Source organism: Alosa alosa, chromosome 15 (genome assembly GCF_017589495.1).
Source record: "Alosa alosa isolate M-15738 ecotype Scorff River chromosome 15, AALO_Geno_1.1, whole genome shotgun sequence".
NCBI lineage: Eukaryota > Metazoa > Chordata > Actinopteri > Clupeiformes > Clupeidae > Alosa > Alosa alosa.
Window position 1 is genome coordinate 5710228 of NC_063203.1, and position 21418 is coordinate 5731645.

At 41.8% G+C, this 21418-nt stretch overlaps 2 protein-coding genes across 3 annotated transcripts in view; one reads left to right on the plus strand and one right to left on the minus strand.

The window, feature by feature from the left end:
- The window catches only part of nlk2 (nemo-like kinase, type 2), a 57140-nt gene extending 45560 nt beyond the window's left edge, over positions 1 to 11580 (plus strand). For both annotated transcript variants that reach the window (XM_048264280.1, XM_048264281.1), the window contains 4 exons: positions 3440 to 3526; positions 5439 to 5637; positions 7557 to 7650; positions 8128 to 11580. In XM_048264280.1, coding sequence (XP_048120237.1) covers positions 3440 to 3526; positions 5439 to 5637; positions 7557 to 7650; positions 8128 to 8182 — 435 coding nt within the window. In that variant the 3' untranslated portion in view covers positions 8183 to 11580. The remainder of the gene's footprint in view (positions 1 to 3439; positions 3527 to 5438; positions 5638 to 7556; positions 7651 to 8127) is intronic.
- A 7860-nt stretch (positions 11581 to 19440) lies between these two features.
- lyrm9 (LYR motif containing 9) lies at positions 19441 to 20951 on the minus strand. The gene is made up of 3 exons (XM_048265115.1): positions 20715 to 20951; positions 19994 to 20086; positions 19441 to 19753 (listed from the first exon to the last, which is right to left on the minus strand). The coding sequence occupies exons 1-3, from the start codon at positions 20838 to 20840 to the stop codon at positions 19739 to 19741; spliced, it is 234 nt and encodes a 77-aa protein (XP_048121072.1). The 5' UTR covers positions 20841 to 20951; the 3' UTR covers positions 19441 to 19738.
- Positions 20952 to 21418: the final 467 nt, after the last annotated feature.

Consider the following 21418-nt stretch of genomic DNA (forward strand, 5'->3'; position numbering starts at 1 on the left):
CGCTGACTGATGCTTGTGGCTATATGCCGGGAAGACCTTGTTGACTAGTCAGAAGTTTACTGGATCTGTATTTGCATTGACTCTGTTTTTGGTGACCCACCTGCATATTTACCCCCACCTGTAGCTATACAGCATAGACATAGCAAGACGGTACCGAGACAAATCTCGCGAGAATCGTGAAAGAATTACCTTGTCAGTAGATATAGCTTTTTGGAGATAGTTTTTGTATTGTTAATCCTTCACCTCCACAACAAAAGCATTTTCATTGTGTACAGGGGGATAGTCACGAGACGTTTGCTATTTACAACAGGAGAGTAAAATATAAATACATTGTGAATCTAGGGATCTCTACAGTCGCCAAAAATACCAAAACCTGCATAGTGTACCTTTAATGGAAACCTCTTCTGAGTTTTTATTCAGATGAGTACAGGACACACATGCTGCTCTCCACCTGCACTTGATCACACTTATGGTTCATATTTGCCAGTGGAATCAAGATAAGAGATCATGGGCTTGAAAGTAATGAAATATAATGGGATATATAAATGGAATTGATGTTAAAGGGACACCAGGCAACGTTTTCGTGTTAATTACTAATCTTCGTAAGTTGGTATATGGTTAAATGACTCATTACAGGGCGTATGAAGACTCTCGTCCGCCCCTACTTCCTGTAGGAAGAATATTCCGCTTGCAAGTTCAGTGTATTGTACCCGCCGACCGAAGCAGGATCAGTTTACGTCCTGCATCCACAGCACAGAGGCAGGCTAAAGACACGCTAGCGATTGTTGCAAACGTGTGTATAATGGCAGAGCGGCGAAGAAGAAGCGAAAACCCCTTGACTGAAGATGCAAAGAAAAGGAAGAGCTTCAGACCGAGGGAGGGGGAGTTTCGTAGAGAAAAAGCATCAGGCTTGCCTGGTGTCCCTTTAAGTAAAAAAAAAAAGTAAAGAATCCAGCACTAGGTTGTTGACGGTGGCCTTAGAACTTGAGGTAATTCAAATGATCTTCTCATTTTGAGAACAGAAGGGTTTGTAGAGATCCTTGGCTGAGCTGTGTGGCATGTTGTGAAATCCCTGACCTTGTTCAGCCCCTCTCGAGTGCAAACCTTCCTTCCTTCCTGCTTGTGCTGTTTATCAGCACTGTCTGTTTCGAGTGTTTGGGTCGACGCTGCACAACATGCTGGGGGAGTGGGGGGCCTCTGCTCGCAAGTACATTTGTTCAAACCGCTGAAGCCACTAGCTCTTTCTGACCGAACCTTTAGGCCATGCATGGCAGACACATTCTCCAGGTGGCCTCTTAGCCACTGTTAGTGTTATGAGAACAAGATGTCTTCATATTATGCAGCAGATCTAAATGAAGGTAAACTTCAGTGCAAAATTGGGATGGAAAAAGTCAGGAGCAACTCCACAGTTGATGACCAAGTTCATTATCAGTCTGCCAAAGGTGTGACCTCAGTAAAGGATGTGATGTAATGCTATGGCCAAAAAAACACTAGTCTTTACAGCAGGTTACTTCAGGACTGTAGGTGGCCTGAATGTGAAAGGTGATTGGGTGCACATCCTGTCTTTCAAGACACCATGGGCCAACAGTGTGTGAAGGGATTTCACCATTCCATTATTTTGGTGGTGTGGGACCTCAGAGTGTTAAGTGTTAGTGTGGTGATTATACTATTCGCTTGTTCCTTCCTTAGTCATTATGCATTATCTCAGACTGGGGCATCGGGGTGGAGGAAATGTCTCTCTCTCGCCCTCTCTCTCTCTCTCTCTCTCTCTCTCTCTCTCCCTCTCTCTCTATTTCTGTCACACTCTCTCTCTCTCTCTCTCTCAGACTCGGTTGCTCCCCCCTTCATCTGTTTGGCGCTACATCCCCAGCTAATCCTGAGCTAATGCACTCTAATGCTACTGTGCTCTCTGCCACACTCCCACGCAAGCGCACACTCTCACAGACAAACTAAAAAAAACACACAGAGACATCCGCGAGAGCACTCAAGTAGATACACACAATAAAAAAAAAACTCACAGAGCAGACTGTCACAAATATGACACCCCTACTCATTCTTTCTGTCTCCATTGAGGAAAAACTCGCTCATTATTGTACATTCGTAGAATTCCACTGAGACCCAAACAGAGGAAATACTCATCTCTCTCAGTTAGTCTCTCGTTCTCTCTCTCTCCTCTCTTCCTCTCCATCTCTCGTTCACCATCATCCTCCTCCTCACCCCTTTCCACTCATCTCATCTGATGTGAGGAAGAGGGGGCTTCCAATGAAGGGGAGAGAGAGAGTGAAGCAGCTGTCTGCCTACTACCTTGCCATTCAATCAGCTAGTCAGCCACCAGCAGACACCCCCCACACACACACACACACACACACACACACACACACACACACACAAGAGAGCACTCTTGCACACATCACTTAGGCACGGAAAACAGGGAGGAAAAAACTAATCGGGGAAGCAAACGATTACCGGTGGGCTTTTTCAATCAACTTTGCTGCTCTGCTAGGAGAGGGGGAGAGGGGGAGAGGGGGAGGGGGAGAGGGAGAGGGAGAGAGAGAGAGAGAGAGAGAGAGAGAGAGAGAGAGAGAGAGAGAGAGAGATGTATGGATGGATCAGTTGGAGGTAGTAGGTGGTGGTGGTGGTGGGGAACGGAGGAGATAATTACAGTGTAAAAATAACTCCGGCTCATTGTTCTGCTTGTCCCACATCCTTCTCAGATAAGCAGCCGCTATCATTTTAGAGAGATCACTCTGTTTGCTGTGCGGGAGAGGGAACGAGATGTCACCCGGCGATTGCTTCCCTCAAATGACTCTTGATTCCATATCCTAGTATCCTAATTGCCTTCTCCAACACCAGGAACTGCTTGCTGTAGTGAATGTTTTGTGGGATGTCTTGTATTTTAGTTCTGGACTGCGTTGGTGTAATTTTTTTGTTTTTGTGTAAAGTGGTTGTTCTGTTATTTCTTTTTCATCGATAAGGATTGAAAAAGTTTTGAATTTAGGTTCAGAGTGAGGGGCAGAATTATGTTTATGACAGAAAATAAGCCAAATTGGATGTATTGCTTGCATAGAGTTCCTTCCAATGAAAAGGCTTGGTGCATCATTGCTGATTGTTGGTCAGTATTTGTTATCCAAGTTTTCTGTGTTTCTAAGTTTGAATTTGTGGGTTCACTCAAGCAATTGTTCAGTCATTGAAAATGAGCAAATCAATGAAGTAATGGTGTGAGTGGGACGTAAACAAATGCTGAGGCAATTGTTGGCTCATTAGTTTAGCCCATTATGGAAGGATCGCGATGAGGGGAGATCTGCATGCCCTGATTTGATTAGTCAGAAAGAGTGCACTGCACAGGACGGACAAATCTACAGTCCTGTATGTGAGTCTCTGTCACAGGCATATGAGCAGCTGCTGAATCTCTGTGTCTGTGTGTGTGTCTCTCCTGCAGCCCTCTCTTCCAGTCCTCTACACATTGTCCAGCCAGGCCACTCATGAAGCCGTTCATCTGCTCTGCAGGATGCTCGTCTTTGACCCCGTGAGTACCCACAGCACCTGCTGATCAATACCACAACCTCGGCTGTTGAGCCAGAAATGCTATTGTATCATTTAACTGATTTTACACTGAAGGTTTCTGATTAACTGCGCCTGATAGCAGAAATATCAATTAAATGTGCCTTATGAAGGTTATATATACAATATTGGGCAACATTTGGAAGGATCCTCATTCCTCAGGTTTGCACTTATCACAGTGAGCACATGCAATGATGCAGTGATCATTTAATTTCACTCATCCCTCTTGCTTCCAGGTCTACAGAGGGAAATGTGGTGCTGGCATCAATTAGCTTGGCTGTAAGGCAGTTTGCTCTCCAGTCCAGACTTATAAGATTATACAGTAGCTGTCAACCCAGGATGTAGAACGACATTAGTTAGTGCTTCAAAATATAACCGGCCCTAATTTCATAAGACAACAAACTGCTTTACATATGTGATGTAACAACAGTCCCCAAATGGCGCAACATCAAAAGGAGTAATTGAGAAGAATTGTTATTTGCATAGACGCACTCATAGGATGCTAGAATGGAGAGAAGCCTTTGTGGGACAGGTGAAACGGCATATTCATTTATGGGTGCACCATTGAATTGGTTTCTCTGGCCAATTGTATCCACAGGAATTCTAATATATATCTGCTTCTGTTTCTGTCATCAGACATCAGTACCTGTTATGAAAATTATATTGTGAAATGATTACATATAAAAGCCCAGCACCATTCAAACCACCAAAGTATAGACATGCCGTGGTCTTCACATATTCATATATTGACTTATTCATATATAGCTTCATAAACGCAAGAAAGCAACCTGCATAAGACATTAGGGACATTTGTGATGTAGAATAAAGTGGAAAGGTATGTAAAGACTTTAGGAATGGGCAACCTTATGTGTTTAGGGAGAAATATGGAGTTAGTGCTTATGAGGTGTAGAACATGCATGATACAACAACTAGAGCTGTATTTTGTGTACAAACAGCTTTATGTGGCTGGTGCTACTGTACTAGTCCGACAGACCTACTGTGAAAGGCCAATTTATAGAGCTATGTTAGTTTCAGTGGCCCATGTCGGCAACAAAGCATATTTAATGACCAGTGACAACGAAACAGATATTTTATGGAATTGTCCCAGGTATTACAGGTCAATTAGAATGGGACATGGGAGAGTAGAGTCTAACCAAGGAGAGTGTTGTATGCTGTAAAATCCATACAAATGCCTTTTCTGTCTCACCGTTGGTTGCAAATTAAGGCTCTGATCTGACTGTTAGGCTACTGGATTTGTTTGTGCAGTGTAGTTGCATAACCTGTGTAGCCATGCAATAACTAAATGGTTGGTCAATTTTGTAACCGAGAGATCAATGTTATGCTGTCAAACTGCAGAGATTAGATTAGACGTACCTACCAGATATTGAACACTTAGATGCAGCTACCACAAAGCCTACAGTTTTGATAAGACCCATCCAAATGAGCTGTCTGTCTGCCCTCAAAGGCACTTTGGCCTTGGTTATGAAATTAACAAATGAAGGCACCCTAATAATTGAAATAGCTTGACATGATTCCCTTTTCTGTTGTACGTAAGAACTTGTGTTTATAAAGGAGAGCCCAATATGTTTGCTCTGCAAAGCTCATATTTATTTATATGGGTCTCCTCTCACCCTCTACACCCTCTGGAGTACCCAGGCTACAGATTGAGGCTGCAGTGTCCTTATTAACACAGCCTCATATATTGAATTATGTAACTACCAGAAATTCCATGGGGGTGGTCCATAACAAAAATAAAGTGGATCTTAACCAGGGAGGGACCCTGCTCCTGTGGCTTGTCCTGGAAGTCTTTCCGCTGCTCCGCTGATAGTGTCAGTAGGTTAACCTGTCATGCTTCTGTTTCCCCGTGTCTCCTCCAGTCAAAGCGCATCTCTGCGAAGGATGCGCTGGCTCACCCCTACCTGGACGAGGGCCGCCTGCGCTACCACACCTGCATGTGCAAGTGCTGTTACACCACCTCCACGGGCCGGGTCTACACCAGCGACTTCGAGCCTGTCACCAATCCCAAGTTCGACGACGGATTTGAGAAGAATCTCACATCGGTCAGACAGGTGAAAGGTGAGTGCAGGGTGTCCAGATGACCTCAGGTGGCCGTTCAGGCACATGCTCTGTGATGGCTCCTGCTTGGGCTGCTGTTGCTTTTCTATATGAATACTGCAAAGATAAAACAACATCTGCTTCCCTGTCACCTTTTGTCTAGTTGCAGGACTCAGATTTTGTGTGTGTGTATGTGTGTGATTTAAAAACCATTACCCTCTTCATAATGTGGTGGTCTTCTTAATGTGGTCTCTGACAGGTGTGGACTTTTATACGAGTAAATACAGAGTGCTGTTGAGTTCTTGGTCAGTGTGCAATGATCAGTCATGTGCATGAATCCCTATTAGAGCTTTTATAGAATTGTAGTCCTGTTGATGTGTGCTCATGGAGAGACCCTAACAATTAGCACCATGAGGGTTAAGGACATGGGCCTGATGTGTGGTCATTAGGGTTAAGGACATGGGCCTGATGTGTGGTCAGGACCGACTGTGGGCCCCTCATCCGTCAGCAGCAGCCCTGCGCGGCTCGGCTCGGCTCAGCTGGGCTCAGCGCTGATGGTGATGGGACGCCGCAGCATGTGGCCATCACACCGCTTGGCCCCCAGCGCCCCTAATCAGATCTCTTACAGCCACTTTCGTGCTTTTCCCTCATCAGCAATGTTTTTGTAATTCCTGTTTTGTGCTTTTCAAACCACCCCCCACGGACACCCCATCCACACAGACTCACATACACACATGCTGTCACACACACACACACACACACACACACGTACATGCACAGGCCCTACCACCCCCCCCCCCCCCCCGATCACTGGTGGCCTGCCCTGTCAGCAGGCATTAGGGAGCCTGTCGGCTAAAAGCAGGCTTACCGCAGAGGAGCGCTCTAAATAAACCTGCTCCGTTCTCATCCTCCTTCACTGTAACTCTCCCTTGCACTCTCTTTCCTCTCTCTCTCCATTGCACTCTCTCTCTCTCTCTCTCTCATGTGGGCTCTCTACATCTCGGCTCTCGCCATGTCACTTGCTCTCTTTCTATCACTCTATCGCTCTACGCTCTTCTTCTCTATCTCACACACACTGTGTGTATGTAGAGATGAAGCAAAGAAAACACACACACACACATTATTTTTCTCCCTCGCCCCTTGCCTGGTGTGCACCCTGGGGATTAGGCAGATTGGAGGTAGTCGACTGCATGGCAAGTCAAAGCTTCTTAAAGTAAGGCCACCCTGAGAAGAGCTGGTTGGGCTTGTTTCCTGAACTATTCATGCAAAGCACCAGAGCACACTGTGGAGTCATTTAGCATAGCAGCACATGACACCGTGCGTCAGGAGATTCATTGATTAGCATAGACTGGTATTAATTGATTTCCTCTGTTATTTGTAATTGTCTGTTAATACCTCTCAAGATGGTCTTGAACAGAGATGCCAAACACCCAACTATGTCTAATTAATTGAACTTTCCCTAACTCAGTTAATCATTGTATTCCATTTAGATTGATATTAAGATTAGATTGATATCTAAATAAAATGTTTTTATTATTAGGTATTTTCATCATGACTACCAGTCTTTATAGAACTTTATTCACTGTATTTAGTGTTTACTGCACTGCATTTACGTATATCCCATGTTGCTTTTTAAACATGTCTCTGATCGGTGGAAAATAAGAGATGCTTTAGAAAATCAAGAATAAAATGGCGCTAACTGCCAAACCTCGCACAACCTACCAGTGCATACTTGCAGTGGGCTTTGTATGCGTTGCTTTACTTTCCCATTCAGTGTTGAGCCCTGTACCAAACTCAGCATTTTTTCTTTCACATGGAGACAAAGTACAAAGATGGCTTGAGGCAGCAAGGCCGACTGCAAGTGGTTTAGCGTTGTTCCACCTCCACCTCATCCCCTCATCTTCTGTGTTCTCTCTCTCTCTCTCCTCTCTCTTTTGCAGAGATCATCCACCAGTTCATTCTGGAGCAGCAGAAGGGGAACCGCGTGCCACTCTGCATAAACCCCCAGTCTGCCGCGTTCAAAAGCTTCATCAGGTATGACGCTCCCTTCAAAGCCGCTCGCTGTCAGCTGCCAAAGCACCAGGCCCCTCAGCAGCGCCCGCCCACCCCGTGTGCCCTCTGTTGGTGCCAAGCGCCCAGCTCTGTGGGCATGGCATGGCATGGGCAGAATATTCACACATGCATTTATTCACATGAAAATGGTCTATATGCAAGCCTAAAATGATCACCGTGCGTGTGTGTGTGTGTGTGTGTGTGTGTGTGTTAGTGAGACAGTGAAGAATGCATTAAAATGCTAAAATACTAAAATCTGTGCAGCTGAGAGTAAAACTCATGAATCTCTGTCTCTTCTCCACCCATTCTCTCTACCTCCGCCCAACCCATGGCCCTTCCTGCGCTATCTCTCTCTCTCTCTCTCTCTCTCTCTCTCTCTCTCTCTCTCTCTCTCCCCCACCATCCTCCTCTACCCTCCCTGCGCTCTCCCCCCCCCCCCCCACTCTACCCTTCCTGCAGCTCCACGGTGGCTCAGCCGTCTGAGATGCCCCCTTCTCCTCTGGTGTGGGAGTAAAGCCCACTGACCGCTGGAAAGGTCCAGCGCCCCCAGGTGGCCACAGCCCTGCCTAAGTGTCCTCCATGAAGCTCATTCACATCCCAACCACGAACCCCCCCACTCAGAACTACTGAAGAGGACCAGGCACCCACCACAACCCCCCACCCACCCCAGAAAACTACGTAGCATTTCACTGGAGTCTAGGACTAGCAAAGAAAGATGTTTTCTTATCACATTGTGTACTGTAATACTAACTGAAGATGGATTTTTTTTCTTCTTTTTTTTTGTTTTTCTTTTTTGTTGATGTACCAACCACTGCTGATTAGAGTTTGTTTTCGTTAGATAAAACGGGGGATTGATGGGGTTGGAGGGATTGGACTTGTGGGTGAAAGGCGAACGAACATTAAGTTTGTGAATGCACTCACACAAACATACACATGCATTTAAGTCTGTGTGTCTGTGTGTGTGTTTCTGGAGGCCCTAGGCCCACTGTGGACAGGAATGTGAAGTGTTCGCTGGGCCCGGGGCTCCGCTTTTCTGCTTCCTGTGAAAGGCAAACACATGGCTCAGAAGATCTGAGAGGAGAAAAAAAGAAATGCAAGAGAAAGACGGAAGAGGTGGTGGAGGAGAGTTCCTGCGTGCAGTGGAGATCATCCTTTATTCGCTTTGTCTTCAAGAGGCTGGAGTCTGGTCTGTTCAGCCACACGCAGAAGAAACCCACACCGTCCTCCTCTTTCTCTCTCTCTCTCTCTCTGCCCCCTGTCTTGACTGAAAGGATGACCTGAATGTGCTGTATTTTATTTATACTCTCATACTGTTAAGCATTATGATAAGAAGTTAACGTATGTTAGATTTTAATTTCTTGGTGTTTGCCTCTCACTTTCTATCTCTTTCAGTCTCTTTCTTACCATTCCTACTTTTGTAGTAACAGGCAGTATATCCTGATTTATTTTTTTTGTTTGTTGGTTTGTTTAGCTCCAGTCAGCGTAGCGCTGTTAGCCCTGATTGACTCTGAGGTCTGCGGAGTCTGTGTTTCCTTAACAGCACAGACTGCAGAGTGATGAGGCTGTGGCCTTGCCGAGAGCTTGGAAAGCAGGCAGTTGAGGGCGATGTGAAAACACGTAAGGCTCTCGAGCAATCCTGCGTGGATCAAGTCTTTTGGACAAAACTGAGAGCAAGACAGAAGAGTTTTCACAGACTGGGGGGGCAGTATCTTTCTTTTCATGTTTTTGTTCGGGCTCTTCCTTTATTTGAAGTGTTGTCCGAGACCTGGTCATAGTAGGCTTAGTCATGCCAGGTCCTCGCTTTAAGGACAGAGGAGACGACCTTGTGCTTGTTGAACAGTCTCTGTTCAGAAACAGATAAGTGAGTGGACAAGACGAGGATGCTGCTCAGCCTCTTTCTCTATGGAGTTGGCAGCCAATGAGGAGTGGTCATGCGGTGCGTCTGTATGCTGTAATGAGGACAGGGTGACCACGGACAAACAGGCACATAGTTAGAGAGGAGGGGAGAAAGACAGAAAGTTGAAGTGTCTATTTCAACAGCAGGGGCAAATCGGCAGACATTACAAAATGATTGATGTGACCCTGAGGCTCAAAGGTGATCTTAGACCATTCCTTGAAGATATTTAATTTATTCCATGTAAAACATGGCTGAAGGTCCCCAAAGGAAGGTGTGTGTGTGCGTGCGTGAGAGCCTGTGGGTGAGAGCCTGTGGGTTGTGCTTGTGTGTGTATGTTTGTGTGCATGTGTGTATGCTAGAGTATGTGTGATAAAAAAAGAATGATATTGATAGCATATGTATCCTTGCATAAGTACCATGCTAAAGACTTGTATTAACATTTGTTCATTAATTTGTTCATGCGTTTTTTCATCTGCTGAAATGGACCACCATGGAGTGAGAGCAGGAGGGCTGTGAGGTGGGTTGTAAAAGCTGCCCCCTACCTTTCAGTCGGCATGTTGGGTCTCAGACAGCCCCAGGACAGGCCAGGCCGTGACGCCCAGTCAGGAGAAAGACGAGCTCCAAAGTAGGCTCTTACTCCCCAGGATTAAACCAGAGGAATATTCTCACCGCCATTACATATACACTGTATAGTCACACTCATACCTATCCATACACACCCAGGAGCAGAAAAAAGAGAAACTATTTAATATATTTTTAGATGATTTTTTAATTATTATTTCTTTCTTAATGTTTCAATGGCATGCTCTCATGACCCACTGAATATGTTATGTATATACATGAGTAGCTACTAGGATGAAACATCAGAAAAATTCTACAGTGGATAAAAAAAAAACCTTGCAGTTCTTAAAAAACTGAGGAAGACTCCAACATTACTGCTGTATAGAAGGTGAGGCCTGCACATTTTTAGGGCTGTGATTTTTTTTTTTTTTTTTTGTTTCTGAGACTCCCATATAATTATATATGTATATAATTTTGTTTTTGTTTATCTTTTCTTAACTCCAGTTGCAGTAAGAAAGTGTGAAGAGATAATCCAAATTATAAGCAGAAACACATAGCCAATTATGTTAATTGTGTATTGTGTGTACTTAAGAGATGTGGATATGAGTATCGAAGTAGAAGCCCTCTTTTATTATTATTATTATTATTATTATTATTATTATTATTATTATTATTATTATGATTTTATCCTTTAGACAACAAAACACTGAACTAATTGTGTATATGTATATAATGGATTCACAATGTTGGTCTCTACCTCTTGAGCTCAATGACTTGGTTGTTTACCTCCACATTTTTGATTTTACCGTGGAGATTTAAAACTTGAATGTCCCTTCCAGTTTTTATATTCCTACAAAAAAACTCCCACTCTGGAATGAAAGTCATCATCAAAATTCAAATTACATGAGAAGGAGGCCCCTTGTATTCCTATTTGGAAAATGACACCTTATTCTTGGCCAAGTATTCTCTGACTGTTAGTTCACTGAAATCCTATTTGACGTGTCAACCTTCAGTAATTGAGGTTATAGTTTTTGTTCAAATGAAGTACAAATACATGGTAATGCTTGTATTTTCAGGGGGATATGTAAAAAATGATAACATGCAAATGAAACCGATAAAAGGATACAATGGTAGTGTGATGTGTGAAAGACTGATGACCTCTGCAACTTCTATCAAAAGGTATAGGTACTACTTCTGTCAGGCTTTTTTATAAGACATTTGAAGTTTATATTCAGAGGTAATGGTATTTCAATACATTTTACGATATATACTAAAGAGAGCTGTTAGTTGCCTGAAAGCTTATGTTGGTCACACTGAGGGATTGGAAGACGCATCAGATGAATTTCAATCTTTCCTTGGGGAAAAATAAAACAATGTTTGGTCTCTCAACAAAAATGTAGATTTGAAGTACCGTGGTCAAGCTCATTAAATGTTGACATTGAAAAAAATGACAACACTGCTGTTCCCTCTCCACTGTCTTCTTTTTTTTTAAAAACAATATGTTTGTCTTCAATTTTTCAGCATGGACAGGCAGATTGCCATCTAGTGGCTGAATATGGCACTACAGATAGAGTGGCATAGCTAAGGGGAGTTGTTTTGTTTTTGTTTGATTCTGTTGAGATATATTTTGAAGAACTGAACATATGAATGACTCACATTCTGTTGAGTCATCTGGTCAGTCATTACCCTATGAGAACTACACAGATTCCCAGTGAGTTGCTATGGATGCACCTTTAGGCAGGTTCACCTCTTTCCTTCAGCTAAAGAATTACACAATACTGCAAGTACCATGTTAAGATGGTCCTCATGATGGAAGCCACTGTATGTATGGTTCATCTTGCCACACCCATGTTAAGGGCTCAGGAGTCAGGATTCCCTTCGGCAACATGGAGTTCAGATAGCACTTCCTCAGCTTACAGGGGATTTAATGAGTTCATTATACACACATGTTTCACACAACAAATACATTTCTCATTATAAGACCTAATGTTAATTAATTATCACTCATTTAAATCTTACCCTGATAACATGGGACTGGTTGAACTGTTGACTTACAAATTGCCTGTGAAGGGCCAGTTGTGGCCTACTGGTTAGGGCTTCGGGTTTGTAACCGGAGGGTTGCCGGTTCAATCCCCGTCCAGTAGGAACGGCTGAAGTGCCCTTGAGCAAGGCACCTAACCCCTCACTGTTCCCCGAGCGCCTCTGTAGCAAGACCGCTCACTGCTCTGGGTTAGTGTGTGCTTCACCTCACTGTGTGTTCACTAATTCACGGATGGGATAAATGCAGAGACCAAATTCCTTGTATATGCAAGGATACTTGGCCGAGAAACCTGATTTATATTTACATTTACGAACCCAGCCTAAGGTTCACAACCCCAGAAGACACTGAACCCAGTTTCTTATGGGGACACAAGACATATCAGTAGGACACCAGTATCATTACTATCATTATTAGTAATTTAGTATGGGCATGGTACATTCAGGGATGGGCATTTCTCATATTAAAAATACACCAAATATTATTTTGTAATTAGTTTTGTATTTGATTGGGATGATGAAAATGCCTTCATACTCTATCAAAATACTTTAGTGTTTTGTATTTTTAAAAAAATGTAAAATACTTTCTGAGACATAGCATGATTACATACACTGTAAAAAAATGGAAAGTCAAGTTTATCCAATTTGTCAAACCATTTTACGTTACAATCACAAAAAACACAAGGTTATTAAGTTGAACTGACATATTTGAATTCAATGAATTTATCCAACAGAATCATGTTAGATCAATGTGAAGCACTTAAGTACTGAACCAGTAAGGTAAATGAACACATAGGATGCCTTGGTGTCACCATTTCATTGTGTTCCCATGAGCCTTTGCAAGAAGAACACTGAGATAATCACGCAAGTGTTGACAAAAGTTTTAACATGAGTTTTATTAAAGAGGGTCAGGTTTAAAAAGACCAGTAGAATTTGGAGCTGAGTTGTATCTTGTGCTATGCTTTGAGATGAACCATGCTTTGTGAATACTGTGGCACAACACTCAGCATGACTGACTAATTCTAGACATTTCATTCATTGTGCAATAGATGTACAGGTACACGATAAAATCAAGTAAATCCAGCATTTTCTTCAGTGTATGTCCTAAATTCTCTCATTTGGTTTAGAGTATGGATTTGTACCACTTGGGAGTAGGGTAGGGAGTTCCTACCTAATTAAGATGTTTTCTGTTACAGTACTTTTAAAATTATAGAACATATTGATCGTGTCATACTTATAGGATTCCCAATTGTTCAATGTTGGTTTATAAATGGAACTAATCAGCCTACTGATTACTAAATGATTCTATAGGATGATCACAAATCGTTTGACAGCTCTTTTTCTTTCCCCATGGCTCAATTACCAGCAAAGTCAGTGCAGCTCCGCATGAAATGTAAAGAGGTCGCACAAGAGCTATGAAACTCATTGACTTCTATTTATACCCAAGCACTAGAATTGCATATATCATAGGTGTGGAAACTGCCCCTCACCAGCCAATTAACCTTGGGTGTGTCAACTTCTGTGTATATCAGGCCAAACATTGAAGTTATTTAAGATGCATGGATTATGGATTTAAGATGCATGGATTACACACAATTATGTGATAATACATGGCTTCATCTGACCAATATCCCTGAATAAAAAAAAACTTTTGTGTAAAATTATGGAATCAAATCAGACTCAAAAGTGTGACTGTGAAAATGAAGTCTGTCAACATTACAAATATGAACTACACTTAGAAATGTATTCTACAGGTACAGATCTGTTTTACAGCTACAAATCATCCAACAGTTACACATGTTTTACCATTACAAATGTATTCTACAGTTACAAATCAATGTTCTACATACAGAAGGCTGTCATACAGTTACAAATCTTTTCTGCAGGATCACAGACTTTTGAACCACCTTGGGGATCAAAAATATCTCATATGTATTGTATGTGTATGTGTGTCACAATCTGTAACTGGACTGATTTGTGACAGCACAAAAACATTTCAGTATTACCAACATGTCCTTCTATTACAAATCTATTCTGCAGTTACAAATGCTATGCATATGAATCTCTCCTTTGTGATACACACATACAAAACTTTTGAGTCTGATTTGATTCCATAATAATCAGTCATATTCTAAAAACTCTTGAGCACTTGTTGGCTGCTTTTCTTTCACTCATTAAAATAACTAGGGCAAACATGCTATTCCTGTAGAAAACCTGTAGGCCGATTACATGCCCGCAGGTAGGCCTGCATTAAAAAAAAATAGGATGATAGGGAAATACATAATTCCAGCTATACGAATTCAATAATAAATACTGAATATTATATTATAATAGGCTATAATAAATGTGCAGTGTGCAGAATTTAAGCATGGCTGCATGTGACATTTTTACTGGTCAAAATGACATAGGTCTAAGCATAAGCTTTGAGTTAAGACTATATGGTTAGCCTATTGAATAACTTGACAAACCATTTTGTGGAATGATGCATTATCTATCTATCTATAAATTGCAGGAACGTCTGTCTGTTTGTTATTAGCATATCTCTCAACCCGCCTGTCTTATTGATTTCAAACTTGGCAGGTGTCTTGCTACAGGCACCAGTACTTGCAGCGTCAAGTTTGACGTTGTTTGGATTAGTAATGCAAAATATATTGTTAAATATATTGGTACAAGAAGCACACACATTGGCTTTCTCCGCTCTAGCCACTCCCCCTCTCACACAGCACAGTGCAGGACCAGAGACAGAGAGGATAAGCGGAGTTTTGGCAGCACTGAATCACGGGTCAAGATGCAAGATGTTTGGATGGTTATCATTTGGTTATTATTATTATTATTATTATTATTATCATTATTATCATGTCTAACACCGACAATAAAGATATCCTGTATGCAATTTGCTTGCATAAAATGATTCAGCAGATTTTGCAACAACACGCCAACAAACACGGGTATGCAGTGGCTATTCAAAATGACATAAAAATGATGTGATAATAAACTTGCACTTCGAAGCCCATGATAGCCCAGGATACTTTGGACTCGAGACTTTGAATAAAGCAACGACAATTCCGTCTACAAGGTCCCAAATTTAAACGAGCGATAGGCTAATGGTCCCGAATTAAACGATGTTAAACGATGCTGGGCTAGCATGCAGTAGCCTGAAAAGTTGTGGGCTCAATTCCTGGTTTCAACCATTGCACATGTGATGAAGCTGTTGTGAAGGTAAACAGTGGGTACTTTAAAGAATCCCCCCAAAAAAGAAACATATTTAGTAGCCTACAAGCAGGAGCGTTATTAGGGGGTGGACAGGGGCGACATGTCACTCTGGTTACGGACAGTAAGTCTACGGTTCACAGTATGGATGCCACTACAGCACTTGAAGAGTGTTTATGAATTTTTAAAAAGCTAAAAAGGTTAAAAATGGTTCCAAAGTTCACAATGAGCACAATTCTCAGGTGCGGCTCGAGAAAACGTGTGCATGCTAGAAATCGGACCGGCACAACATGCGAGCGTGTTAGAAGTGTTTCCATTAAAAAGAGACAGTGAAGAGATGTTTTGATTGGCAGACTGGCAGCAGCAGCGGTGCATCAGAGACATTTCTGGTATGGATGAACATATAAAATGCAGCAGCCACAGATGGAATAGACTACACAAGCCACGCTTGCGGTCTGATTAGGCCCTAATTAGCCAGATCCATGCAGCTGCAAGATGTTGAACGCATCCACTGATAGACCCCAGGTTGTTTTTACTCCGGATTATTCCTTTAATGAAATTGAAAAGCTTTCCAGGTGACTACCCAGTGAAGCTTGTTATAATGGCAACAATGTAAAGTTGTCATGAAGGTAAACAGTGGGTAAAACAGAGGGTAAAAAAAAGAAACATAAGCAGTAGCCTGTAAGAAGGGTGTCACTTGCGCTCAAGCCTTTTCGGTGCTCACAGTCCAGAACTAAAGGGTCAGAGAGACTAAACCCAGGGATGACCGGAGCACTCAGAGAACTTTTTAACTTGTAGACGTTCAATTCCCGGTTTCAACCATTGCACCTGTGATAAAGCTGTCATGAAGGTAAACAGTGGGTACTTTCAAGAATCCCCCCCAAAAAAGAAACCAGTAGTTAGAAACTAGTAGTTACAAATTAAAAAGTTCTCTGGGTGCTCCAGTCATCCCTGGGTTTAGTCTCTTTGAAGTAGCCCAGCTAGTCTCACTGATAATCTGTAGCCTATATGTCTATGTTGTATACAAGTAAAAATAAAAAAACACACACACACACAAGAGGCCATGTCGAAGCATTTGACAGATACTGTCTGTACTGTCATTGTGACATTTCAGATGACAAACTTTGTGAGTAGACATGAGGTTTAGGTTTCAGGTGAGAGTAGCCAAGAGAATATAATATCAACTGCCTTAAGACGGATATAGGGAGAACCTGAATGTCTGGCAAAATGTAAGGTTACACCTAAAACAGTCAGTGTATTATGAAATAGTGTTGAAACCCCCTAATATGTGTTATCTGTCTGCTATCTATTCTACAAAATATCTGCCAAATCTATTATCAGACTTGTATGCATTAATTTCTGGATGCATTTACAGTTTGTGCTTCTTGTGTTTTCCCAGACTCCTTTATTTTCTCATTTTGATTGATAGTTCATATAAGACGGGCAAGATGAGATTGATGCGTATACAATTTCCATTATATTCAAAAGTTACATATCATCCCAGAGATGAAGCCTGTGGCTTGGACAGGGTTTCATTAGAGCATAGACAAACGGTGGATTCAAAGCAGAGTAGTTCCCACCTAGGACACTCTATCGTACACCTCAGGACTTCTGAAGTGTTTACCTCAAGCACAAGGCCACTCACTATGGGAGAAAGCATCCCCATGGGATAAGGGGCAGAGAGGTATTCTCTACTTGGATCACAAGTGACCTTCAGAGGAATGTTCTGTTACCACCTTAATTAAAGACTGCTAATGACACAAAGTGGCAACAGAACATCCCTCCTTCCCTCACTGAATAAGGTCTCGTGAGAACTCTTAAATGCCATATCTGAGTGTCTTAGGCTATTTCTGTGTGGAGATTTCTCTAACCATGTGAAATCTGAGAGGCCTGACTGGAATCAGCGGCTGGATCAGGGCAAATAAGCCACTGCTGATTGAGAGCAGAGTCCAGTCAGGCCTCAGGAACGTGAATATAGGGAGGCTGGTGCCCAGCGGTACGGTGCCGCGCGTCACATCACGTCTCCTCCCCACCAGCGCCCTTTTTCTCGCGCCACCTCTCCCTCACAAAGAGGGCATTGACTGGCGCCAGCAGCCCAAGCCTTCCTCCGCACCATGAAACAAGGGGATTGTGGAGCTCCAGCTGGAGGCGTGTGATTCATCCAGTGAAGCTGCAGACACTGGAAGCGACTGACAGTCAGCACCTCACCTTTGATAAATGAGCTATTAAACTGGAATTGAATGCTGTGGAAACTCAGATGGGGGACTTCCAGCCCTGCTCTCCGGATTTTATCTGACATTTTTGGTCACGTTGGTGTCTGGTAATATCTTTGAGTATGGACAGCTGCACAACCAACAGACTGAAATATGTTGCAATATTTTTTTTTCAGCAACCACTGCTCATAAATAATGTACGACGGAGTATTAGGGCCACACATGAAGAGAAAAATAGTTTTGCCATGGCGAGATTAAACTCGACATGTTGACATTAAACTCTACATTTCGAGAATAAAGTTGAAATTTAATGTCGACTTTAATCTCGACGTGTCGACTTTAAAGTCGCCATGTCGACATTAAACTCGACATTTCGAGAATAAAGTTGAAATATCATATCTACTTTAATCTCGACGTGTCGACATGCTGACATTAAACTCGCAATAGGCCTAGGCCCTACTGTTTAAACATAGCCTACACAGTTTAAGATATGTAGCCTACACTAATACACAATATGTTACATGAAAAATGGGCTTCAAATAGGTGTTATTTCAGATAGATTCCGTCTTGTCTGTTAACTATCATTGCCGTCATCGTGAAGTGCTGTCTCGCGGTTATGGAAATACTATGCCGTTTAGGCTAAATAGCTAGAAAAATATATGTATCCAATGATATAATGTTTCTATACAAAATGTTATTTCACTCTGTTTTACGTGGTTAAGGCTACTGCACATCCAAATAACTGCCCTTCAGGGCAGAGAGCGTCACTCTCCATAGGATAACATGGCTAAACTCATTTTTCTAAAACTGCTTTTCCATGTCTCACCTGCAATACGTAGCCTATAGGAGGCTAGAAACACAGGTAGGCCTATAGCCTAAGCATATATAGTATTTTGATCCCGTGAGAGAATATGTGTGCATGCACTTTATTTATGCACTTTGTGTGCATATGTGTGCAAGTAGGCTACTAGCCTACATGGGGTGGTCGGGAGGACAGCTTCATTCGTCCCTCCATAGACATTCAGCAATGGGCTGTTTTGCATCCATTACAAACAAGCAACGTGAAAGTCTAGGATTGGGGAGAGCGCCTAGTATGCCTCTAGTGCATAAGCATGAAGTTGAACATTTAGATGCAACAACTAAATGTTTAGAACAACACTTTCATAATAGGCCTACAATAAATAAATAAACCGCTATGACGTTTAGGCTACTTTTGACCATCACATTTATCGCCTGTAACTCCGTGATAAGGACCGAACAGCAAAGTATTTGGCTGAGCAACGTAGGTTAATATGTTCTATGTTTTGTCCAGATAAAGGCCTATGTCTAATCATTGTTGCACTCGAACACTCTGAATCATTGTTGCACTTGTTGCATTGTTTCATTCGTCCTCCCTTTCAATCGTCCCGAGCGACTTTAAAGTCGACATGTTGAGTTTAATCTCATGGCAAAAATATTTTTTTCCTTCATGTGTGGCCCTAATACTCCGTCGTAATAATGAGATGCAAAGGAAAATTTGCAAAAAAAATTAATTCAACGAGTACTGAAAAAATGAGTATTGAGTTTGTTTTAACATCTTTGAGTCCAGTTGAAAGTGAATATGAAGAATTGTCCTTCTGGCGTTCTCGAGATACCTTGTTCACAAGAATGGGACAGATGAACATACAGAGAAACATCATGGCTGTCGTCAATGCATAAGCATAACAAGCTATTTGTAGATTCCAGGGGTTAATTATGACGGTGGTTACTCAATACAGAAAGTCCCCTCCCTGACCAGTGCATAACATTGCTAAGAGTATGATAAGGAGTCATTTGAAACCGTCCATTCATAACACAAACCACATAAATACAATGGCATATGACTTGTTTTACGTTTCAGTATTTCCAACCCTTCTTTATTTAAGGTGCAAAGTAAGACAATTGATATCTGTACATACTATTTACGACAAAAATGTACACGCAAATAAATACAATAATGTTCCAATGGCTATGCTGACAAATTTTCAAAATATATACATCTGGTATTTAACTCTTTAACTCTAGCTTTGCAGTGATACTAAGATCACCCTCATTCAGCTGGTATGCGCCAACTCGTGTGCAGATCACCACAAGGCAAACCTGAGTCCATCTCTTCATCAAATAACACCAGTGGTCACTTTTTGGTATACTGAAATTTAAAAAAGACCTTGTCAGCCACAGATGATCTGTTCATACTGAGGGAAATGCTTGGTTAAGTGAGCAAAACTGTTGCTATTCAGTGTAATGTTATGTCTAACTAGGTGCTAGTGCTCATAATGCTCTAAGTTGGTTATTTTTTTGTGGATATGCCCGGGCCAGCCCAAATCAAAAACATCAATTGTCATCAATATGATATTGTATCTTATTCAAATTTCCTTGACCACCCCACCTTCTCCAGGATCCAGTCAGCATCTACAATGGCTCTTTGGATGATGAGTTGTACACGCTCTCTGTCTTCTTCATCAGCATGGCTATTAAAGCTCTGAAACACAAACCCAATATTTTGTCATCCCTTAACCTACTCTATTAGGGCAAAGCAAACAGTTATATTTTTTATACAATTATAAAGTTATGCAATTTCATCTTTACTAAAAATTGTGATGATTCTAATCTATAGGCTAAAGTTTGCTTCAAGCTTGTGCACCTCATTTTAGGAAACCAACATTTTACTGGGCCTCAACTTAACAGACAACTATCACTGATTCTTCACAGTTTAGAACAACCTAATTGAAATAGCCTACCTTTGGGTTAACCTTTTTAGAGCTCAAATGGAGGACTAAGCCAATTCTATTAAATATTACTTTCTCAAATGATCGATATGCCTACTTATTTTAGCATAAAAGTCTGAAGGGTACAAAATCAAATTGCAACACTGGTTCCAATTCACAAACACAGAGATGCACATCTGCACTGTAGCCTTGAAACGCTAAATGCACAGGCTAAGCCTACAACATCAGAGTGTTTGAGAACATTTTAGTTGTCCTTGTTTGGGTGGTAACATGAAACATGAGTAACGTTAGATTACCACTGATTTGGGTTGTAACTGTGACAGGTGACAGCTGAGGGATAACGTTACAAAAAATTGTTAGGTTCGAGGAAACCACGCTCACTTGTCTTACTGCATGCCTGTAGTGCTGTTGCATGGCTGTTGATGGCAAGAGTTTACAGCATCGCAGAAGATAACGGTATAGTTGAACTGGAGTGCGGATAAGTTCGGCACCTGCAAGTGGGGGCATTGCTAAATTATTTAGGTCTAATCCGCTGACAGATTTAGGTATGATATCCTCAAAGTCCCCCCTTCTCGTCTCCTTGAACTCACTACTCACAGCTACAAATACTTCCGCTGATTTCTCGCTCCCATTTTGCAACTGCCATTTCAAAGTAAAAGTCCTCCATCTTTTAAGCAATTTAACTATTCAACATTCAATTTTACCACATTATGAGGTTTCCAAACTTTTCCCTCTGAAAAAAAACCTCACTCAGAGGAAGCGGGGGAATATTCTGAGATAAATCTCAGTAAATTAAAGAGAAAAAAGATACTAATATATAGCCTACTTTACATTATGAAGTCATACATTTGCAAGAAATGACACATTTATGAGAAAAACATGGCCTGTATCCTCTGATATTATGTGGTCACAAAGTTACGAGAGAAAAATTACACATTTTGTTCTGTCAATGAATTACATTGCCTCACTTTGCAACATAGATGTTGTTTGAACTCTACAAAAAATGAAGCCTTATGGAAGCCTTATGATATTAATGGATGGAGGCTAATGTTGTTTCAGCCGTTTTGAAGTGCTACAAACAACAA

Coding starts and splice junctions, on each gene's coding strand:
- lyrm9 (XM_048265115.1), bottom strand. CDS start 20,840: ATGCCCCCACTTGCAGGTGCCGAACTTATCCGCACTCCAGTTCAACTA. Junction 20,087..20,714: donor ACAGGCATGCAGTAAGACAA/GTGAGCGTGGTT, acceptor TTTGTGTTTCAG/AGCTTTAATAGCCATGCTGA.